This window comes from Saccopteryx leptura, chromosome 2 (assembly GCF_036850995.1).
Source record: "Saccopteryx leptura isolate mSacLep1 chromosome 2, mSacLep1_pri_phased_curated, whole genome shotgun sequence".
Taxonomy (NCBI): Eukaryota; Metazoa; Chordata; class Mammalia; order Chiroptera; family Emballonuridae; genus Saccopteryx; species Saccopteryx leptura.
Window position 1 is genome coordinate 248,069,589 of NC_089504.1, and position 20,646 is coordinate 248,090,234.

At 46.9% G+C, this 20,646-nt stretch overlaps 2 protein-coding genes across 4 annotated transcripts in view; both read left to right on the forward strand.

Moving 5' to 3' along the window:
- ATP6V0A2 (ATPase H+ transporting V0 subunit a2) overlaps window positions 1–9,756 on the forward strand; it is a 37,436-nt gene extending 27,680 nt beyond the window's left edge. For 2 of the 3 annotated variants that reach the window (XM_066371130.1, XM_066371131.1), the window contains exons 16-20: window positions 868–987; window positions 3,086–3,205; window positions 6,078–6,195; window positions 6,966–7,137; window positions 8,128–9,756. In XM_066371130.1, coding sequence (XP_066227227.1) covers window positions 868–987; window positions 3,086–3,205; window positions 6,078–6,195; window positions 6,966–7,137; window positions 8,128–8,227 — 630 coding nt within the window. In that variant the 3' untranslated portion in view covers window positions 8,228–9,756. The remainder of the gene's footprint in view (window positions 1–867; window positions 988–3,085; window positions 3,206–6,077; window positions 6,196–6,965; window positions 7,138–8,127) is intronic. The other variant, XR_010749383.1, reaches the window with a different exon arrangement.
- Window positions 9,757–11,851: 2,095 nt separating this feature from the next.
- DNAH10 (dynein axonemal heavy chain 10) overlaps window positions 11,852–20,646 on the forward strand; it is a 120,309-nt gene continuing 111,514 nt past the window's right edge. Inside the window, exons 1-3 of the mRNA XM_066371137.1 lie at window positions 11,852–12,065; window positions 14,180–14,263; window positions 16,401–16,501. Coding sequence (XP_066227234.1) covers window positions 11,852–12,065; window positions 14,180–14,263; window positions 16,401–16,501 — 399 coding nt within the window. The remainder of the gene's footprint in view (window positions 12,066–14,179; window positions 14,264–16,400; window positions 16,502–20,646) is intronic.

Sequence of the window (20,646 nt, forward strand, 5' to 3'; positions counted from 1 at the left end):
AACCAGCACCTGCCCAGCAGCATAGTGGCCCACTGTAAGATCGCTTTTCTGTAATGGCATGTTAGTATGATGCCACCTGTCTGCTTGTCTGTCTGGTGGCCCAGTGGCTGAGAGCGTGGGCTCTGAGGGCTGCCTGCTACTTCCTCCAAGTGCTGCTCTGAGCACATTATTTCTGAGCACATCCCTCATCTGTAAAATGGTAATAAAAATAGGACCCTACTCCTGGTGTAGTGTTAACATTCCCGAAGCACTTAAGAAGGTGCCTGGCCCCTCACACGTGCTCGTCATCTGCTTCATACCCGCCTTCCCACCTGTACACACACAGACTGCAGCAGCTGTGTGAGTGTGCACCTGCACCTTCTTTATTTTTAAATAACTGCAAAACTTCTTTTGTATTAAAATGTTTTTAGTTTTGTTCTGAATGCTATTTTCATATTTTTTGTGTGTCCAGGGAAGTCCACTTACTACCTGCTTACATTCTTCAAATAGTCATCATAATTAAAGAAAAAACCCAAAACCAGTGGAACCAAGAATCTTAAAAAGCATATAGCTTCTCTTTTTCCATTGATAGTGTTTTCAGAAAATCATGAGCTGGAGTTTGACTGCAGAATTGTCTTCAAATTTCTTACTGGGCCGAGCAAAACGGTATTTTGCCGTTGTCATTAGTGTGGGCCATCAGTTCTAGAATCCAGCTGTGTGGGCAGGAGGAGGCTCCTGGCACAGGCAGACTGGCTGGCCTTTGCTCTGTGCTCCTTGTTAATGAATTGGGACATTCGACCTGATTCCTGCCAGCATCGTTAAGTGCAGCGGTGACACTGGCGGCTCGTCTTTGCATCATCATCAGTCCCCTCCTCTCTCCCCCGCCAGGAGCACATCCAGAGACTGTTGCTGGCCATCACCTTGCTGTCTGTGCCCGTCCTCTTCTTGGGAAAGCCCCTGTTCCTGTTGTGGCTGCACAAAGGGCGCAGCTGCCTCGGCGTCAGCAGGGTGAGTGTGAGCTCGGGCGTGGGTCTGTAATTGGTGCGCAGATTCGCCTCTTAGTTACAGAAGGCTTGGTGAAGAGAGCGCCTTCCAGAGGGTCCCGGGCTCTGGTGTGAAAGCCAGAGCTGCCGTTATTGAGCTCTTGGGGTCGCCTGTTCTGCAGAAGCCCAGTGCCTGGAGCCTGATGGGCCTGGGTCCCAGAGACGAGCCCTGCCGCCCTGCGCAGACCTGCCGCAGTCTGAGCCGGTCCTTCACGGTGCCTGGTGTGGTTCAAATGCTTTAGTTCTTAGTCTTGCCTCTTGGTTTCTTTTTATTAAAAGTGGTTTTTAAATATAAATAATATAACTTTATTATAGAAATTGTGGAAAATATAGAAAATATACCCTTACTTCTACTCCTCAGTTATAACTCCTATCATTTTGTTAAATTTCTTCCTTGACTGGTTTTTTGTGTGTCTAGTTTCTCATTTTATTTCTGTTTTAAAAATTGTGGTAAACTATGCATAACATAACTTCTCTATTTGAAACACGTGTAAGTGCCCAGTTCTGTGACACTGAGCACAGACGGTTGTGTAGTTGTCACCACCATTTATCTCCAGAACTTGTACCTTCTCAGATGTAGCTCCGTGCCCGTTAAACACGAGCGTTCTGCCCCCCACCCCAGTGCCTGGCAACCAGTGTCTTTTTTTTTTTTTTTTTTTTTTTTTTTTCCTGAAGCTGGAAACGGGGAGAGATAGTCAGACAGACTCCCGCATGCACCCGACCGGGATCCACCGGCACGCCCACCAGGGGGCCACGCTCTGCCCAGCAGGGGGCGATGCTGTGCTCCTCCAGGGGCCACTCTAGCGCCTGGGGCAGAGGCCAAGGAGCCATCCCCAGCGCCCGGGCCATCTTTGCTCCAATGGAGCCTCGCTGCGGGAGGGGAAGAGAGAGACAGAGAGGAAGGAGAGGGGGAGGGGTGGAGAAGCAGATGGGCGCTTCTCCTGTGTGCCCTGGCCAGGAATCGAACCCGGGACTTCTGCACGCCAGGCCGACGCTCTCCCACTGAGCCAACCAGCCAGGGCAACCAGTGTCTTATGCATTTGACAACTCTTAAGTACCTCGTATAAGTGGAATCGTGCACTATTTTCCCTTTATGACGGGCTCATTTCACTTAGCATAATTTCCTCCAGGTTCATCTCTGTTGTAGCCTGTGTAGGAGTTTCTTCCTTTATAAGGTGATAATACTCCATTGCGTGGACAGACACATTTTGTTTATGAATTCATCCGACAGTGGACGCATGCCCTGTTTCCACCTCTTGGCCGGTGTGAACAGTGCTGCTGCGAACGTGGGCGTAAGACGTGTCTCTTTGGGTCCCTGCTTTCGGTTCTGTTCTGTATATGTTTAGAAGTCGGATTGCTGGGTCACTCGGTGATTCTGTTTATTGTTTATTTTGAGAGTATGTGTATTAAAGCTGTGACAGTGAAACAAGGAAGGGCTTAGGACAGAAGAAGCGACAGAGCCTGGGTGAGACGCTACCCTGGCTCCCTGGGAAGTCAGGACAGAAGGAAGAAGCAACAGGAGAGAACCTAGGTGGGGCTGCCCTGGCTCTCTGGAAATGTTATGAGAAAGAAGTGAGCCAAGGTGGGGCTGCTTTAGCTCCCTGGGAAGTCAGAGAGCTGGCATCGGAGGTTCCCGGGGGTTAGCCTGGGGTGAGCTGCAGCTGCCCCCTGCTCCCCTGGTCTCGAGTCTCCTGGGGACTCTTAGAGTTTAGGAGATGCTGCCTGTGGGGGGAAGCAGCGGGGGAGAAGGCCCGGCGTGCTCCGGGAAGGAATGTAATGATCTGTCCCCACTGCAGCTGTCCCCTTTTACACCCCCCCCCCCCATGGTGCGCAAGTGTCAGGTTCTCTCACCCTAACTAACACGTGTTCCTTTCTGGTTTTCTTTCCTTTCTTCTTTTTGTGTGTAATAGTTATCCTAACGGGTATAAAGTACTCATTTCCTTTTAAAGAATTTTTTTTATTCTTGAAGAGAAAACATTGTTAAGAGAAATGAAGGGGCTATAACCTTCATTTTGCCACAACCTTTGCTTTTAAAGGCATTTACTGCGTTTCTTTGTCGTTAGAGTGGCTACACGCTTGTAAGGAAGGACAGCGAGGAGGAGGTCTCTCTGCTGGGAAGCCAAGACATAGAAGAGGGGAACAGCCAGATGGACGACGGATGTAGAGAAGTGATGAGTGAAGAGGTAATGTTTCAGTTACTAATGATAAAAACTGATAACTAAGCTTCCATAGAGATGACCGTCCTATAAGAACGGTAATAATAATCTTTTAAGGAATACAACAGAGACTTTGGGTGGTTGGTGTCTGCTTGTGGGGCCGAGGTGCCAGCCACCATAACGAGAAGGTACCTGCACACCAAGATCGGGGCGGCCCATCCATAGACTCTACGGGAATTTGTTACGGGGTAATTTACTCACAGGAAGGTCAGGTCGGGGCAGGCAGACCACCCCGCAGTTCTGCGCGGATAGTTCTCCACTGCTAAGCCTGTTGCAGGCCCTTTTTACTAGTGTAACTCGGGTGCTAACGGTTAACACAGCAGGGACAGAGCATGCAGTCCATAGCAAGGGCCACGCCTCCTGGTAGCCTTGTTCTTGATAGTTGCTTGTCATCGATACAGTCATCATTTTGATATTTACCTCGGTCATTGTGCCATTCCAGCTATTGCTAACAGATATTGATGGCTACACTTTATGGGACACAGGCCATGGTCAGCTAGATGGCTTCAATGCAGTTTCTCAGGAGAGTGACGTTGGTTATAAAACGAAACTTAAAAATGAAATGAGATCCGGACACGGAGATGGGGTTAGTTTTGTTCATGTCTGCCTCTGTCCAGGCAGGGAGCACTAAACAGAGCATACAGATGTCAAAATACTATGTTGTACACCTGGAATTTATATATATGCTGTTATTAACCACTGTTACCACAGTAGATTTAATTAGGTAAATAAGACAAAAACAAAAGCAAAACAACCGTTACAACTTTCCAAATGCTGTTTTGGTTTTATAATTGTTATCATGTCAGGGTTTAGGTTTAACATTTTGTTGTTTCACTTTCATAATGGGATTTAAGGTGTTAACATTGGAGGCTGTGACACGAAGTGACTTCAGGTACCATGAACATTGCTGTCAGAAGGTTCTCATCTGAGTTAGAACTAGCCTGTGGCTGTGAGGGAGAGACCTGCTCACGCTGGCTTCATGGGCAGTCTGCTGGCTCACTCAGGATGGGAGCAGAGCGGGCCTTGGGCTGATTGGTTTCTGGATCCCCACTTCCAAGTGGTTTGGTTTTCTTTGCAATGTCACTTCATGTTCTGAAGCCAGGTGGCCCCACAATTGTGGAACCGTGGCCACAGCTAGCCCTGGGCTCAGTGTCTTCAGTCTCAGTCAGAGAGAATAGCATTCTTAACTGTTCGTGGCTGTCAGAAAAAACTGCAAGGAAATACTGTGATTGGCCTGGCCAAGGTTATCTCAACAACAGAAATTACAATTGCCTAGTTCTGGAGGCAGAAGTCCAAGATCAAGATATAGGCAGGGTTGGTTTCTCCTTAGGCCATTGTCCTTGGTTTGCAGGTGGCTGCCTTCTTGCTGTGTCCTCTCATGGTCTTTGCTCTGCACACGTGGATCTGGTGTCTGTTCCGCTTCTTGTAAGGCCCCCAGTCCCCTTATTAGTAGGGCCCCACCCACACGACCATTCATTTAACTTTAAAAAAAAAATTTATTTTATTGACTTTAGAGCAAGGAAGGGAGAGAGCAGGAGAGACACAGAAACAGCTGTTCCTGTGTGTGACCTGACCAGGGATTGAACTGGCAACCTCTGCGCTTTGGGATGGTGCTCTAACCAACCGAGCTACCCAGCCAGGGCCTCATTTAACCATAATCACCTCCTTAAAGGCCCTGTCTCCAAACACAGTCACATGGGGTTTAGGGTTTCAACGTCTAAATTTTGGGAGAGCACCGTTTGGCCCATCCCGGCTGTGGCTGGGGGTCCCAGGTGAGACGCAGGGAAGAAGCGGTTCCCCTCGGAGAGGAAGGATGCGGTCCTGGGCAGGCAGAACCCAGCCTGTCTGTCTTTCCTTCCACTCCACTTTGTTTTCTTGGAAACTTCTTTGATTCTTCTATAAAGACTGAGCCAAATTTTTTATCATCAACGTTTTGTAATCATTAAATAACTTGGCCTTTTAATTTGGGATGACTAATAACTCTGAGAGTCATTAAAAAGAAAAGCAGAGGTGGGAAGGGCGCGTGCATCGGTTGCCCCATGTCCTGCAGCCTTTTCGCGGTCAGGGACTCCTCTCATCTCTCCCCCGGCTGGACTTGTATTTGGATGCTCTTCTCTGTCCACCGCACACATTTATTAATAGTTTTCTAACCTGTGGTTGGGAACTCTGTATTTCTCATTAGATGTTTTGTAGTTAAGACTACTCAGCCCTGGCCGGATAGCTTGGTTGGTTAGAGCATCATCCTGAACTGTAGAGGTTGCTGGTTCGATCCCTGGTCAGGGCACATACAGGAGCAGACCAATGTTTCTCTCTCTCCCTTCCTCTCTCTGGAATAAATCAATTTAAAAAAAGGATTAGCTCAGGCCCCTGGCTGGGTAGATCAGTTGGTTAGAGTGTCATCCTGAAACACCAAGATTGTGGGTTCGATTCCCAGCAGAGGGGCATGTACAAGAATCAGCCAGTGAACCAACAACTACGTGGAACAAGTGAATGCTTCTCTCTCTCTGTCTCTCTGTCTCTCTTTCGCTCTCCTTCTCTGTCCCTCCATCCCCCTTCCTCTCTCTGTCTAAAGTGAACCAATTAAAAAATAAAAAAAGGCTAGCTCAGGAATCTCACAGGCTGTCTGAGGGTTTTGTAGCATCGCAGTGTGGTCCAGCCTTTTCCATGGAGACACGGAGGCCGGAGGCAAAGGGACGGCCAGTAGGACACACGCCATGGTCTCTACCGCTCTCCCAGGCAGTGTCTTCTCAGTGGTATCCCAGAAGCCAGTTCTTCCGCCGTACCCCTGACAGTGTGCATGTGATAGGCTGACTGACCATGTGTGTCATCTGTCCCTCAGTTTAACTTTGGAGAAATATTAATGACGCAAGTGATTCATTCCATCGAGTACTGTCTGGGCTGCATCTCCAACACGGCGTCATACCTGAGGCTCTGGGCTCTCAGTCTGGCTCATGCACGTAAGTGTCACCCCAGCACCAGGGCGAGCTCATGGGAACATTTTACATTTGCGAGAGCAACACAGCGCACCTCGCGGTGTTGGGCTTAACTGCACTGCATGGAGCTCTGGGACAGTGGTTTGGCCTTGGGTGGCTGTGGAGACCAGGGAGCCAACACTGTGGTTCCCTCTGTGGTCACCGTGGTTGTTCTTGCCATTGCTGTTACTTTATTCAGTCCTGTCTACCAAGGAGGACCACGCATCTCTGTCAGGCAGGTCCTGAAGGCATGCTGGGCAATGGTTTTGATGACAGGCAGTCATCCCTTTGCTTGGTTCTGTTGTTATGGGAACTTGTCATCATGGCTCAGCTCCCTGCCACGCGTGCCCCCATCCATGGCAGGGTTGTTTGCACAGTACCAAAGACAGGCTGCACTGCCAGATTGCCATGCACATGACACATGGGCACTCCTGTCTCCAGCACCAGTCACCTCGCTCTTGACGGAGTCTGTTGGTGACTGCCCGGTCCCTGGGCCTCTGCCCGTGGTGGGTTTCCTCACTGGGAGGCAGGCCTCCGTTTTCCCCGGTGTGCCACGTCCTCGGTGTCTGAGACGGCCAGGTCGCTGGTTTGTACGTCCATGAGAAGCAGATTCCATGTATATTATATAGTGAAGGAGGGTGTATTATTTTATGGATAGTGATTTGGAATCGTCAGAAGGAAGCCGAGTCCTACTAGTGATCTGAGGTGACGCCCTGAATGGAGAGAAGTTGACTCTGGGAATGGTTCTTCCGCAGAGCTGTCGGACGTCCTGTGGGCCATGCTGATGCGCATGGGCCTCCGGGTGGACACCACCTATGGGGTCCTGCTGCTGTGCCCAGTGATCGCACTCTTCACCGTGTTGACCATTTTCATCCTTTTGATCATGGAAGGGCTGTCTGCATTTCTTCACGCCATCCGCCTTCACTGGTGAGCTTGGAAGTCAGCTTTGGAACCAGTATTTAAAAAAATCTAACCCCTCTCCCCCATAAAATCTTAGCGCTTAATTTAAGCTGGGTCGTCCCCTCCTAACCCTGGAGAATCTCTATTCAGAGCCCCTGTGTTATAACTATATTTTGTTTCTGAACTGTTTTCACTGACAAGTAAAAGCAAGTTTACACTTGCCACCTGATTGTGTGTTTTCATACTTCCGTGTACTTTGGGCTTGACAGTCTGCTTTATCTTGTAAAATACTTCACACATAGTTCTTTTATTTATTTATTTATTTATTTATTTATTTGGTATTTTTCTTAAGTTGGAAACGGGGAGGCAGTCAGACAAACTCCCGCATGCGCCCACCCGGCATGCCCACCAGGGGGCAATGCTCTGCCCATCTGGGGCGTCGCTCTGCCAGAATCAGAGCCATTCTAGCGCCTGAGGCAGAGGCCACAGAGCCATCCTCAGTGCCTGGGCAAACTTTGCCCCAATGGAGCCTCGGCTGCGGGAGGGGAAGAGAGAGACAGAGAGGAAGGAGAGGGGGAGGGGTGGAGAAGCAGATGGGCACTTCTCCTGTGTGCCCTGGCCGGGAATCGAACCTGGGACTCCCACACGCCAGGCCGACGCTCTACCACTGAGCCAACCGGCCAGGGCCAACACACATAGTTCTTACTGTTTCACAGTGTGCACCAGATTACTCGTGTGTGTCCAGGTACCCAGGGGGGGAGGGAGGTGCCGCATGTTGCCATGTGTGTGCAGCGCAAGGTAGCATGACGCATTCGCGTTCCTGTGACATGCTGAGGCCGTCCACGGGGGTGGTGGGGTGGATTTGATCTAAGTTCAGATATTTCTGCCACACGCGTGGACGAAGCAACTTTGGCCCGGGAACTTTTGTGTTTAACTTGTAAGAGTTGTTTTAAGAAACATAGGAAATGTTATTTGCAGCCTCTCATTAATCCATGGGCTTTTTTGTTTTTCTTTTAGGGTAGAATTTCAGAACAAATTCTATGTTGGTGCAGGCACCAAATTTGTTCCTTTCTCATTCAGACGGCTTTCACAGAAGTTCAGTGACGACGTGGTGTGATCCTATCGTTGTACCCAGCAGGCTGTCTGAGGGCTGGAGAATTATCATGTTGTAGAAATTCACTTAATGTCAAATATACAATAGGAAAAATTCTGTCTTCATTGGTGGCCTTACGATATAGCCAAATAATTCTGTAAGATATACCTCTTCCTCATGTTAAATATTTTGTAAAGTTTATCAATTTTAGGTAGATAAATTTATTTCAGTTTTTATGATGAGAAAATAATGAGTTGATGCCAAAAGTTACATTAAAGTTATTTTTTAAAATATAGTCTTGGAGAGAAGCCCATTTTGAATGGCTAATTGCAGATAGTCTTAGATAACGTAATTCCTTTTCACCTTAAACAAAAAGAAAAACAGAGTTATTCTGTCACCAGAAGTCAGGTAATATTTTCCAACAGCTGAATTTAAGTACAGTTTTTAAAAAAATTTAATGACGGATAATCAAAGGACATTTATTCCGCTTGACTTAAAGTATGTGAATGTTTTTTACTGTATGTTGTCTAGAATTACAAATAGGAAATGGTTTCTACAATTTTGTCTTGTTTTAATAATTGAGAAAAATGGGATAAAATAACCTACAACAAATGGTTATCCCACTTGTATATTTTTTTAAAGACCACTCACCCCGTTATCCTTGCATAACACCAATTATGATAATTGTATATTTGGAAAGAAACTCTATACTGAGCCTTACAAAGCATTGCGGCCATCGAAGATGCAATATGGACATGATTTGAACTTCGGTGACCAGCCTGGCTGATATGGCTGTCCCGAACGGGGTTTATACTGAGTGAAGGAAAGGTAGAAAGTAAAGTAGTCTTTTGTATATTTTTATAACAAAATACAAATTAAGCTATTTTACCACGAGATTGAACCCACCCTGGAGAGCAGTACATTGATGATTTTTTACTTTCAGACTAGTTCTAAAATAAGCTCTGATTAAGGCATTTTGACTTAATTTAAACTTCAAACACTATTTAGATAAGTTGAAAACTAATTCTTAGCCATTAATTTATAGCCTTTAGTTTAAATTCATCTGCTCACTTGACATTTAGTTTTGAATGAATGTGAGTCAGTCCTGTTGAACATTTTGGTCTATTCTGTCTTGTAAGTTAAGTTTGTTTTTTATATTTCACTGTAATTGATTTTAGATAATTATTTTCAAAACGAAACCAGCAGTCTTTTCACTTTCTCACGTTTCCCATCATGCGCCATGCGAAGGCTGGTTTGTCCCTCCTCGCTCTGCTCTGGCTAGCGGTAGAGTTTGGAATTGTCTTTACAAGTCGAGATTATGGTAGCACTGAACATAAGCGTCTCTTCAGGTGATTTCAAGACCTGTTTGCTGAGAGGCGTGAACTGAACACCAGGATGTGACTGTGACTGTGACGTTAAACCTCTATAGTTGTGGTGATGCATCCACGCTGCTCCCCCGTCAGATGTTACCTGAAGCCAGTTTGGAATGACTGGGTATTGTCCCTCTGGTTAAAGTATCAGACATAAAATGATGCTGATGAAACTCTTGAAAATGGTTCTGCTCTTAAAGTTAAGTTTTGTCAGGAAGGTACAACATTGGACACTTTTGGGGGTGAATACACAGTCTGAATAGTGCCGTCCGGGTTTCAAACGTGTCCCTCACAGGTTGCCATATATTACTTTACTCCAAGGGTCTGTTGTAATAAAATGGTAAGTGACTCATCCTTTGGAAACTCAGGATCTCCGAATACTGTTCACTGATGAGGAAACGAGACATACAGGGTCTCCTGGAATTCCTTACTGCCCCCACTAAGTATCACGGGGGCCACTTTTAAATTCTCATCAACACCTCTTACCAGGGTATAAGAACCAAGAGTGAAGAGTCATTTTTCCTTTGAAATCTATGTAGAATGTAATTAAATAAAAAACAAATTAATAGAACTCTAGAAATAAAATAGGATGGTGTTTTCTAGGCACCAATGGAAATTTTATTTTTTTATAAAGCTGTTGGTTCCAATGTCATGTTACAGAACAGTTGCTTTGTTTTGTTTTAAAGCTATTTGTTAGAACTACTATGTATACAATTTTTAAGACAGACTGGTCTCTTGTTAGCAAATATCAAGAGGAAAAATGGTCAGATGTCTGCAGGATGCTAAACATGTTTGTTTGCCTAAAGATGAATGTCACGATGGCCCCGTTTTCCAGTTTTCATGCTCTGTGTTAATGGAGTCCTAAAATACAAACACAAGGGATTTCTTCAGTAAACTAGAATTTGATTTCATCCGCAAGGGTGAAGACCAGTCTCATGGTGACCCCTTTAAGAAGTGCAGAGGTGTTGCAATGGGTCGTAGTAAGCCCTGTGGATTTTCCATTCATGTAGGTACAACTTTGAAAAGACTTACCTTTCACCGAATGCACCTCTGTCCGCACTTCTGGACTGAGTATTTAATAACAACATACTGGTCTCAGTTTTCAATCTGCAATAGTTTAATTAGGCATAGAATATCTATAGCATAGGTAGCTCTTACAGACGTTTAAGGACCTTGCTCATTTTGGAAAACAAAAAATAACTTGCAACAATCGTTCTGCAGTCTGCATTTAAAAATAATAGATTTCTCGGTTAAAATTTTAAAGCCAGTTTTGCTTGCATGCCTTCTGGTATATCTCCAGAAAAATTACTGAGAAATCTTAATTCAAGATAATGAGACTAAGGCATTTTGGAATGATAGTTTCCCAACAGCCAGGCCATTGATACTGAGCTTGGTTTTAGAATTTTAAGAGATAACCTAGAACTTGCCACTTATTTCCTAATGGGAAGAAAACAACAAGAAGGCAAGGTTTTTAGGGTCAGTTTAGTAATCTAGGGGCTTAACTCCATGAGAGGGAATAACAGTGAACAAGTTCAAGATTCCCAAATGCATAAAAGGACAAATTTGCACCTTCCTATCAGTATTGAACTTCTTTTTACTAATGAAAAAAATAAAATATGTTTATTTTTAAAACGTGAGTGTTTCGCTTCATTACGCCCTGTGGCTTGACCAGAAAGCCAAGACACCCGGTCGGTTCCCTGAGTCTGTGCCCTCACCCTCCAACCCCAAGGAACTCTTCTGTTGGACCTCTCCAGGCAAGCAAGATACTCGCTTTTCCGATGTCCTTTGATCCATAATGGCTGGAGGGGCTCGGACTAGTCCTTCCTGGCCTCCAATTTTGCCCCTGCCATCTCTTGAGATGCTGTGACCTTGTCACCTGTCTTGCCTCGGTTTCTTTACAGCAAAATGGGCAGCACGCAGGCACAGGGAATGCTAGGACTACGTTCCTGCACGGTGAAGCCCGAAGTCAGCAGCCCTTGGTGACAAGCGGCCTGAGTCCGCGTCTGAGGTCCCTGCGTGCTGTCCCCGAGCTGGGGCCAGAGGGAGGGTGGGAGGGTGGGCCCACGTCTGGGGTGGAGCCCCTCGCTCCCCACGGTGCACAGGCTGGGGCTGCATTCGCGCCTCTGCAAGCGAGCGCGCGGACCCGGTGCTGGTGCGGCTGCAGGCGTGTGGGCCACGGCCGCCATTGCCCTGGTGGCCGTTGTTGGGGCGCCGTTGCCAAGGACGCCCGTCTGCCGGCCAGGCCCTGGGCTGCCTCGGCCGGACTCGGCGTGGTGTCATGGACGACCTGCGGGTACTGTGGCTGCGCGACCGCGTGTACACGGCCTTCGGCCTCACCGACCCCCAGCTCTTTGAGGAGCTGCTGAACCGCCACGACGGCGAGGCTGAGGACCTCATCCTGTACTTCTTCAACCGGACCAGTGACGAGGAGGGCGCCGCCACGCTCTTCTTCTACCGCACGGTGGTGCTCGAGGAGGTGGAGGTGGAGACCGGTGAGCTCGCGGCCGCCCCTCCCCCGCTGCCGGCCCCGCCGCGGTCTCAGGTGCAGGCCTGCCTGCGGGTGGTAGTGGTCGCCCACCCCGTGCAGGGGCTGTCGGGGTCCTGGGGGTGGGGCAGGACGAGCTTTCCCGGCTCTCACTGCCCCCTTGGAAAGGCAGCCCTTGATTGATTAGTCTCAGCAAACGCTTATTTAGTGCCTGTTGTGTACCAGGTACAGTTCCAAACGCTTGTACCAGCTCATACGTTCTGTGAAGTGGGAGTACTGTCACCCCGTTTTACAGACGAGGAAGCTGCAGCACAGAGAAGCTAAAATGATTCACCCACATAGGTCACCCTGGCAATAAAAATTCAAGAGTAGGAGCCACTGCCCAATGACAAGCCACAGGTACAAAAGAGGTGGCCCAGGAGACGGGAGCAAACACTTCATCCTCACTGTCCTTGGCAGTGGCAGGGCCCGCAGAAGTGTGGGAGAGAGGTCCGTCCTTTCTATCTTCCCAGGCTCCTGACATGCAGGTGTAAAGTCATGCCCATATGAGGTGTTCGAAATGACAAGGGATTTTAAGTATTTACATTGACTAACACGGACCAAATTTCAGTAACCCTGATTTTGTACACTTGAGGGTCCCCTGGCAAATTCCTGAACCCTCCAAAGGGTGCTTGGAAACCTCCCTCGGGCTGTGATCTGTTTCTGGGCTGCGTCTGAGTCTCCTCCATCCTTCCTCTCCTTTCCTGGTTCTTTTCCACTGTCACCATGTCATGAGAATGCCAGTGGATCCCTGCTGAGGATGCTGTCCCTGGAAACTCAAAACTGCTGATCCTGGAGGCACCAGAATGGTGTTGGGTGTTGGGTTCTAGACAGAAGTGGGACCTCCCCAGCTCTGCGTCTCATGTTGTCACTCACCCTCTGCTTGTGCAGCCTACAGGTTCACAAAGACTTTGGACAGTTTCCATAGATTCTCTATGGGGTCTCTGGTGTGAGCAAAGGATGTGGCATGGGGCCAGGGCATGTGCCTTCATCCTTCTTTTCTGTCTCTTTCCCTCCCCCGGTCAAGACTTTTCTTTCAGTTAATAATAAAATGAATGACAATAGGTGCTGGTGAGGATGTTGGTGAGGAAAGAAGGGGGTCTGCACTAGCAGCAGTTAGCTCAAGATGCTATTCTTATGGGTAAGCATATATTGTTTCTTGAAAAAACAAAATGGAATCATTCTGTACCTATCATTTAATAACTCGTTTGAATTTTTAAGGAATCACACAAGTATTTTTAAGAGAGAGTGAGCAGTATCAATTTGTTGTTCCACTTAGTTGTGCATTCGTTGATTGCTTCTCGTATGTGCCGTGACCAGGGATTGAACCTGCAACGTTGACATGCTGGGAGGACGCTATATCCACTGAGCCATCTGACTAGCGCCTACACTTTAATAATTAGTGGAGCTGAGCCTCTTTTTAAACATGCATGTTAGCTATTTCTGCTTCTTCTGGGCTGGTCGTCATTACCATCATTCTTGTGTCCTTCATCTCCTGGAGAATTTGTATGAGTCTTCCCCCAGTATCATCTAAGGCCATCTGGGGCATCTGGAATATTCCTGTGTGACTGTGTGGATTCACAAAGTGGCCCTCATGCGTGGAGAGATGGAGGAGAAGGGCAGATGGATAGGTGTCAGGTTTAATGGGCAATGGGGGCTTTCATCTGAGGCTGGTTTTGGGCCCCTGCACAACGAGGACACCTCTCTGACCGCCCGCCAGCCAGGATCTTAGTTTATAGAGAGGCATCAGTGGGCTTCAATCATGGTCACCATCCAGATGGTCTCAACCACGCGTGGCTCTCAGGCAGTGTCCTTGAAAATGCCTCCCGTGGTGGGACGGTGGGCAGAACGTTACATTCCAAGGGCAGGGGTGGGGGTGAGGGACCTCCTACTGGCTGGAGGGGGCAGTTTCTGGGTCAACCCAGGTCACTTCCGCCCCGAGATGTCCTCGGGCTCACCAACCTGCTCGGCTCTCCTGCCATGTCCTATCCGACAGCTTGGAGGGGAGCCGTGACACCAGGTGTCTCATGAAGTGACACAGTGATGGTTCATTTTTTTCTTGACATGTATGTGGCTGTGCAGACGGCGACATTCCTGGCCTGTCCGAGAAGGATGACAAAGAAGAGACTGAGTCTCAGAAAGTCGAGGCCGTGGAGGAGGCGTCAGGTGCGGACTTAGGTGGGCAGCCCAGAGGAGCCCTTGCCAGGCTCGGAACCATACCTCTTTTTTACCTTCTCTGAGGACATGAGTTTGCGGTAGGGGCCACTATTCTAGCCAGTCTAGTACAGACGTAACATAAAACCCCCATTCTTGGCCAGGACGCATCTCAGGCAGCTGAACCCCATACCCATGGCTTATACTTGGTTTTGTGCAGGAGACGTCCTGTTGTGTGAACTACACTTGCCACTTCCTTTGTCCAACCCAAGGCACAGGTCAAGGATTTTACTGCTGACTAGTGGCAAGGTCTAAACGAGGGGTTTCTGTAGACCCCAACTGACCCCTTGTGGGCTTTGTGCGGTTTCTCCTGCAGCAACAAAGTCGCTTTAGCTGCAGACTTTGATGCAGTTCTCTACAGCAGCGGTTCTCATCTGGGGGTGACTTTGGCCCCCAGGGGACATTTGGTGCTCTTCAGAGACACTTTTTGGTTGTCGCTACTGGAAGGCAGCTCACCTGGTGGGTAGAGACCAGGGATACTGCCCAATGTCCTGCAAAGCACAGGGCAGCCCCCGCAACCAGGAATGACCCAGCCCCAGAGGTCAGTAGTCTAACATTGAGAAACCCTGTCCCAGGCCACCCATATCACCTGCAGAGCCACCTGATCTTTTCCCATTTGTCCCGTAATTCACCTCCCTTCCAAAATGTAGAAGCTGTAGACTGGACACATCACGTTAACAAGCTACTGAGTATCTGAAGGTCAGAGAGGAAAAAGGATTTTGGTGATGTTCAGTGTCTCTTTTAAGTCATCTTAATTTTTCAGAAGAAGTTATTTTTGACCAAAATGTAATCCCCTCCATAGTTAAGACTGGAGCCTGCAAGTCTAGAATTAAAGGCTGTCCGTCGTGAACAAGGCCTGTCTAGATTGACTTGTGATGAGACAGGCGGAGGTTCTGAGGGTCCCCTGATGCACCCTGTGAGTCTGTGAACAGGAAGGACGTGGGTGGGAGGCAGTCGCTTGGAGAGAAAGGTCAGGAAAGTCTTCTCCGCCAAAGCAAAATACCGTCACTTCCAAGTTGATAGTTAAATGTATATATATTTTTTATCATAGTAAAACAATACATCACAGGAAACTTAGCTATTTAACCACTTCTGCATGTACAGCTCAGTGACATCGAGTACATTCAAGTGTATTTTTTTCCCTTTTTTTTTCCCCCAAGACTTTGATTTGAGAGAAAGGAGAGAGAAAGAGAGAGAAGTGGGAAACATCATTGCTTCTCGTATGTGCCTTAATGGGGCAAACTGGAGGTTTCGAACTGGCGACCTCAGGGCTCCAAGTTAATGCTTTATTCATTGTGCCAGCACAGGTCAGGCCATTCAAGTGTATTTTTGACTGTGGGCTATTACTCATGCCCTGAGTGTGTTAGTACTGCTGGCTGTAAACTTTTTTCTACCTGCCAGTGTGCCAGTTGCTGAACCACGCTGTCATTTAATCGTCCACAGTTCATCCGATCAGTGGATGTTATTGTCCCATTTTTGGGTGAGAAAACCAGTAGTAGGGAGGATTCAGACACCCACATACTGATTTGATCTCAAAGCCACCCGACTCTGCATAGTGTCTTTTGAAGTTAAGAGCTGAGCTGTCCAGGGAAAGGTCTCTCTTTGTAATTACTGGACTCATTCAAAACTGTCAGGGCTGTGACCGGTGCCCCCCAGGGTTTCTGGATCTGCATCGACAACAGTGGACTCTTCTCTTCATTCCCCACACGTTTTGAGTTTCCTAGTGAAAAAGCCAGTAAATACTGACTGACATCTTAGCTGTAATTCTCTTCCTGATGATAAAACTCCTTTTTAAGTAAAACTCTGGGAAGTCACTCATTGCCACTGTATAAGACCCACACACACATGCACACACACATGTTAAATTTCTGATGGAGGAGCCATCAAAAATGCCATACAACTAACTCTCCTAATTGTCATGTATGTCAAGCCTGCAGTAGGACCCGTTTATGAAAAGAGTAGGTAGTGCTTTTTGATACTGTGCCCTGTGAATGAAATATGCCGTGGTACAAAATGCACGTCTGATCTTGCTGGGAGGGAACCTGGTTATCTGAGTCATTCATCTTGTTCACTGAATAATGTTTTGCAGCCAAGAGTTTTCTGTTGAGAAGCAGTTCCACACATCAGCCTTTAATCAGTTTAGATGATGAAGGAGTGAACGAAGAGAGTGTAGAGGACTTGCCCGCCAAGGTATGCATGGCTCTCTTCTCCTCGGAGGGTAATGGGAATTTCGTGCCTTCTCATGAATCTGGCAACTGACAGAGGGCCCCACCATGTTGGAATGGAGACAATAGACTTCTCTGTTGGGAGTCCCCCTCAGATGGAATGGTTTGCTACAATGGCTCCCAGGACCCAGAAGAGCTTTTGTACTCATGGTTATAGTTTATTTCAGTGAAAGGATGCAGATGAGAATCAACTGCCACAGACCAGCGGGGCTCCTAATAACGGTGTGGAATTAAGGAAACACACTTATCAAAACAAAAACGATGGGACCGGGAGGACTCTTCAAAATGCCTGGCAGTATCTGAGTGTCCCATAGCCCTAGTTCGCTTTATTATACAGCTATATGCAAATCAAGGACCCTGATACAAAGTTGCACATCCAAGGCTAAGACAGGAACTCTCCCAAGGCAAAAACAGGATACATTAGTGAAATCTACCAACATCTGAACAAACAAAGAGTCAGAGAAAGAGCATGTATATTGCTTCCAGCAACCCAAGGAAGCAAGTAGAGTGGGTGAAAATACTCAGCATCATAACCAATATGGAGGTGGAGGGGGAGAACTTAGCCTTTTACTAAGCTTCGAATCTAACAATGGCTTTTTGCCATTTATGGTCCACAACATATCCCCCTTTTCTTTTTTCTTTGTGTGCTGAGATTTGCACTTACCTGATTTCCTAGTTTCCTAGATTCTAATTTGGAGGCAGACTAAAAAAATACAGAACAAACACTAAATTAGTATAGTCAATGGTAACATACCTAAACAAACATTCTAATACATTACAGTGATTAAAGCCTTTAAGCAAACTCTTGGCCAATACAACAAGAATCTATAAAAGAGTAGTGTCCTTAACATGTTCACCAAGTCCAAGTTGGCACCAACACCATTCCAAATCCCTGAAAATGTAACCCAACCCCAGTTCAGTCCATTAGGAGCTGTCACAGGAGCAGGAGTCCAGGAAACATATCCAGGAAAAGTCCACATGGCACTGGAATTGCTGTCACACTTCTATACTTTGCAGCTCGTGTCCAAGTCCCAAAGACCGCTGCTTCTAGCTGTTAATGACCCAGGTAGACTGGAAAAGCCATCTGCAACACGCATGAAGACAGAGCTTCCGTTTTCTTTAAACTGGAAAGATGAACCCAGGGGGACTTATACTGGAGCTTTATAGCCATGGGGTGGTAAGGAGAACCTTGGGATACACTAAGCTGGGTGGCAGAGGTAAATTTGTAAGTTGGCAAAAAAGGAAAAAAGGAGCTCTAAATTAGGAGTAGGTTCTAGTCTAAAATATGAGTGGGGCATTGAGGCAGGAGGAATAAAGGAAAGACTATATATTAAACAAAGCAGCAGAAAATAGGACTATCAATACCCACAACAGAGATCTTTGAGGGGAGAATAAAAAACCTGAATATTCAGGCAAGACATAGTTAAGTGGCCCTTGTGTAAATGAGACCAGTCTTCCGGCTACTTGGAAGAATTACCTCAGGCTCGTCCACAGTGTTGTAGATGGGGCCGACGGCCCTGGGCACCTTTTAGCCTTCAGTGGCAAATCCCAGCATTCTGGGCAAGGTTAGGTCACAGGTGGCTGGAACAGGGCTGGAAGAGACTGAACCCTTCCTTAGAGGAGCGAGGGGGAAGCCTACCTTCCAGTGTCCCTTCTTCCTCACAGCAAAGGCATGTAAGCCTGGCAGGCTTTAGCTCAATGACCTTCCTTTCCACTATTGAAGCAGGGCCCAGATGGAGTCCTATGAGGCCCCGTTGGGGCGTTGGAGCCTTTTGAGGGTGTATGCCAAGAGCTAGTATTTCACCTGATCTCTTTTGGGCTTTTTCTGCCTCTTGGTACCTTAAAAGCCATGCTCAGAAGATCTCGCTGAGGGGTTTGAGGATCCCTATCTGCCTATATAAACCTTTTCCGTATATCTGGAGCTATTTGGAAAAAGAAAAAACAGTGTTATTAGCTGAATCAAATAAAAGAGGATAGAAGTTTGCAGGAGAAAAGGATTTGGCGTCTCCTGTTCATCAACATTCAAAAGAAAAAATTTTAAAAGATAAGGTAGATTTGCAGGAATTCCAGGATATGACTCCCCCTTTTATATTTTTAAAATTGACCTTAAATATTTGCTGGGTGCACTTTAATAATACCTTGACTTTAAGGATTGTAAGAAATACCTATAATTTGAAAGGTTTGACAAAATACAGTAAATGCTTTTGCTACATATGCAAGAACATGGTCAGTTTTAATCACATCAAGAAGTCCAAGAATAGAAAATGCATACAGACAATGAGCTATAACATGCTTAGCAGCCTCTCCTGTTCTGGCAGAGGCTACTATGAATCCAGAATAAGTATTCATTGTAACGTGGACATAGGACTGTTTGCCAAATGAAGGTATATGAGTAACATCCATTTGCCAAAGTTGTCCTGGTAGGAGTCCTTGAGGGTTAACTCCAAATGAAGGGACAGATTATAGTATAGGACACCTTGGACAGGATTTACCAATCTGCCATACTGCTTCCCGAGAAAGTTGAAACTGTTTACATAGGGCTGCAGCGTTCTGGTGATGAATAGTATGAGACTGAGTTGCTCGATCTGTCATGGTTGCTCCAAATAATTTTCTTTTGGGTAGCTTGATCAACAAGGAGTGAGCTCAAATATGTCCTATAAAACATGGAGCTCTAGGCCTTGGCCGGTTGGCTCAGTGGTAGAGCGTCGGCCTGGCGTGCAGAAGTCCCGGGTTCGATTCCTGGCCAGGGCACACAGGAGAAGCGCCCATTTGCTTCTCCACCCCTCCCCCTCTCCTTCCTCTCTGTCTCTCTTCCCCTCCCGCAGCTGAGGCTCCATTGGAGCAAAGATGGCCCGGGCGCTGGGGATGGCTCCTTGGCCTCTGCCCCAGGCGCTAGAGTGGCTCTGGTTGCAACAGAATGATGCCCCGGAGGGGCAGAGCATCGCCCCCTGGTGGGCAGAGCGTCGCCCCTGGTGGGGGTGCCGGGTGGATCCCGGTCGGGCGCATGCGGGAGTCTGTCTGACTGTCTCTCCCCATTTCCAGCCTCAGAAAAATACAAAAAAACAAACAAACCATGGAGCTCTATGTTGACGTACAAGTCTTTGAAGAAGGAGAAATTGCTGAAATAGTTCATCAGCAGTTGTCTCTAAGACAGCAGTCTCTATTGTGGAAACAACCATAAGTAAATAATGAGAATCAGTTTGGCCTGTACAATTTGCAAAAGCAATTTGCCATTTAGTGGAAGTTTCCCAGAGCCATTGTTGTTGATCCTTTGAAAAAAGGAACAACAATAATTTGAGGCTCAAAACCTATAAGCTGTAAGGGTCGCCAATGCCCCTTGATAATCAAGGAGGTGACAAGATCAAAATACAAAGATAAAACTTTTTTAGAAGTAACAGCCAAATGAATCTATTCAGTAGGACCTGAAGCTTTCCACAGTAGTCCCGTTGGAGTGTAACTTGAGGGACACATTAGTAAGGCCATTGATTTTTCAGGATTTATGCGTTTTAGTTGTGCTTGTTGCAAGGCCTTTTCTACAAGCTTTAAAGCTTGTTATCCCACAGGTGTACGTAGCCGAGGAGAAGCTGGTTCAGCTGAGCCTCTAAGAATATCAAAAAGTAGTTTCAAGAGGGAGAGAATGCAGTCTGAGTGGTAAAAAAAAAAAAAAAGAAAGTGGTTTCAGTTCCCCAGTAGTTAATTTCAAGGAAGGTCTACCAGGGGTCCCCAAACTTTTTACACAGGGGACCAGTTCACTGTCCCTCAGACCATTGGAGGGCCGCCATATACAGTGCTCCTCTCACTGACCACCGATGAAAGAGGTGCCCCTTCTGGAAGTGTGGTGGGGGGCCGGATAAATGGCCTCAGGGGGCCGCATGTGGCCCACAGGCAGTAGTTTGGGGAAGCCTGGCTCTAAGCCAATTAATGTCTCCTAACAGTTTCTGGAAATCATTTAAAGTTTGCAAATGATCTGTCCTGATTTCGATTTTCTGTGGATGAATTTGTTGTCCCTCAATAATTTGTCCTAAATAAGAAAAAGGTAAAGATTGCTGTACTTTTTTAGGAGCTATATAAAGTCCTGATTCTTTCAAAGAATATTCTAGTTGTTGCAAA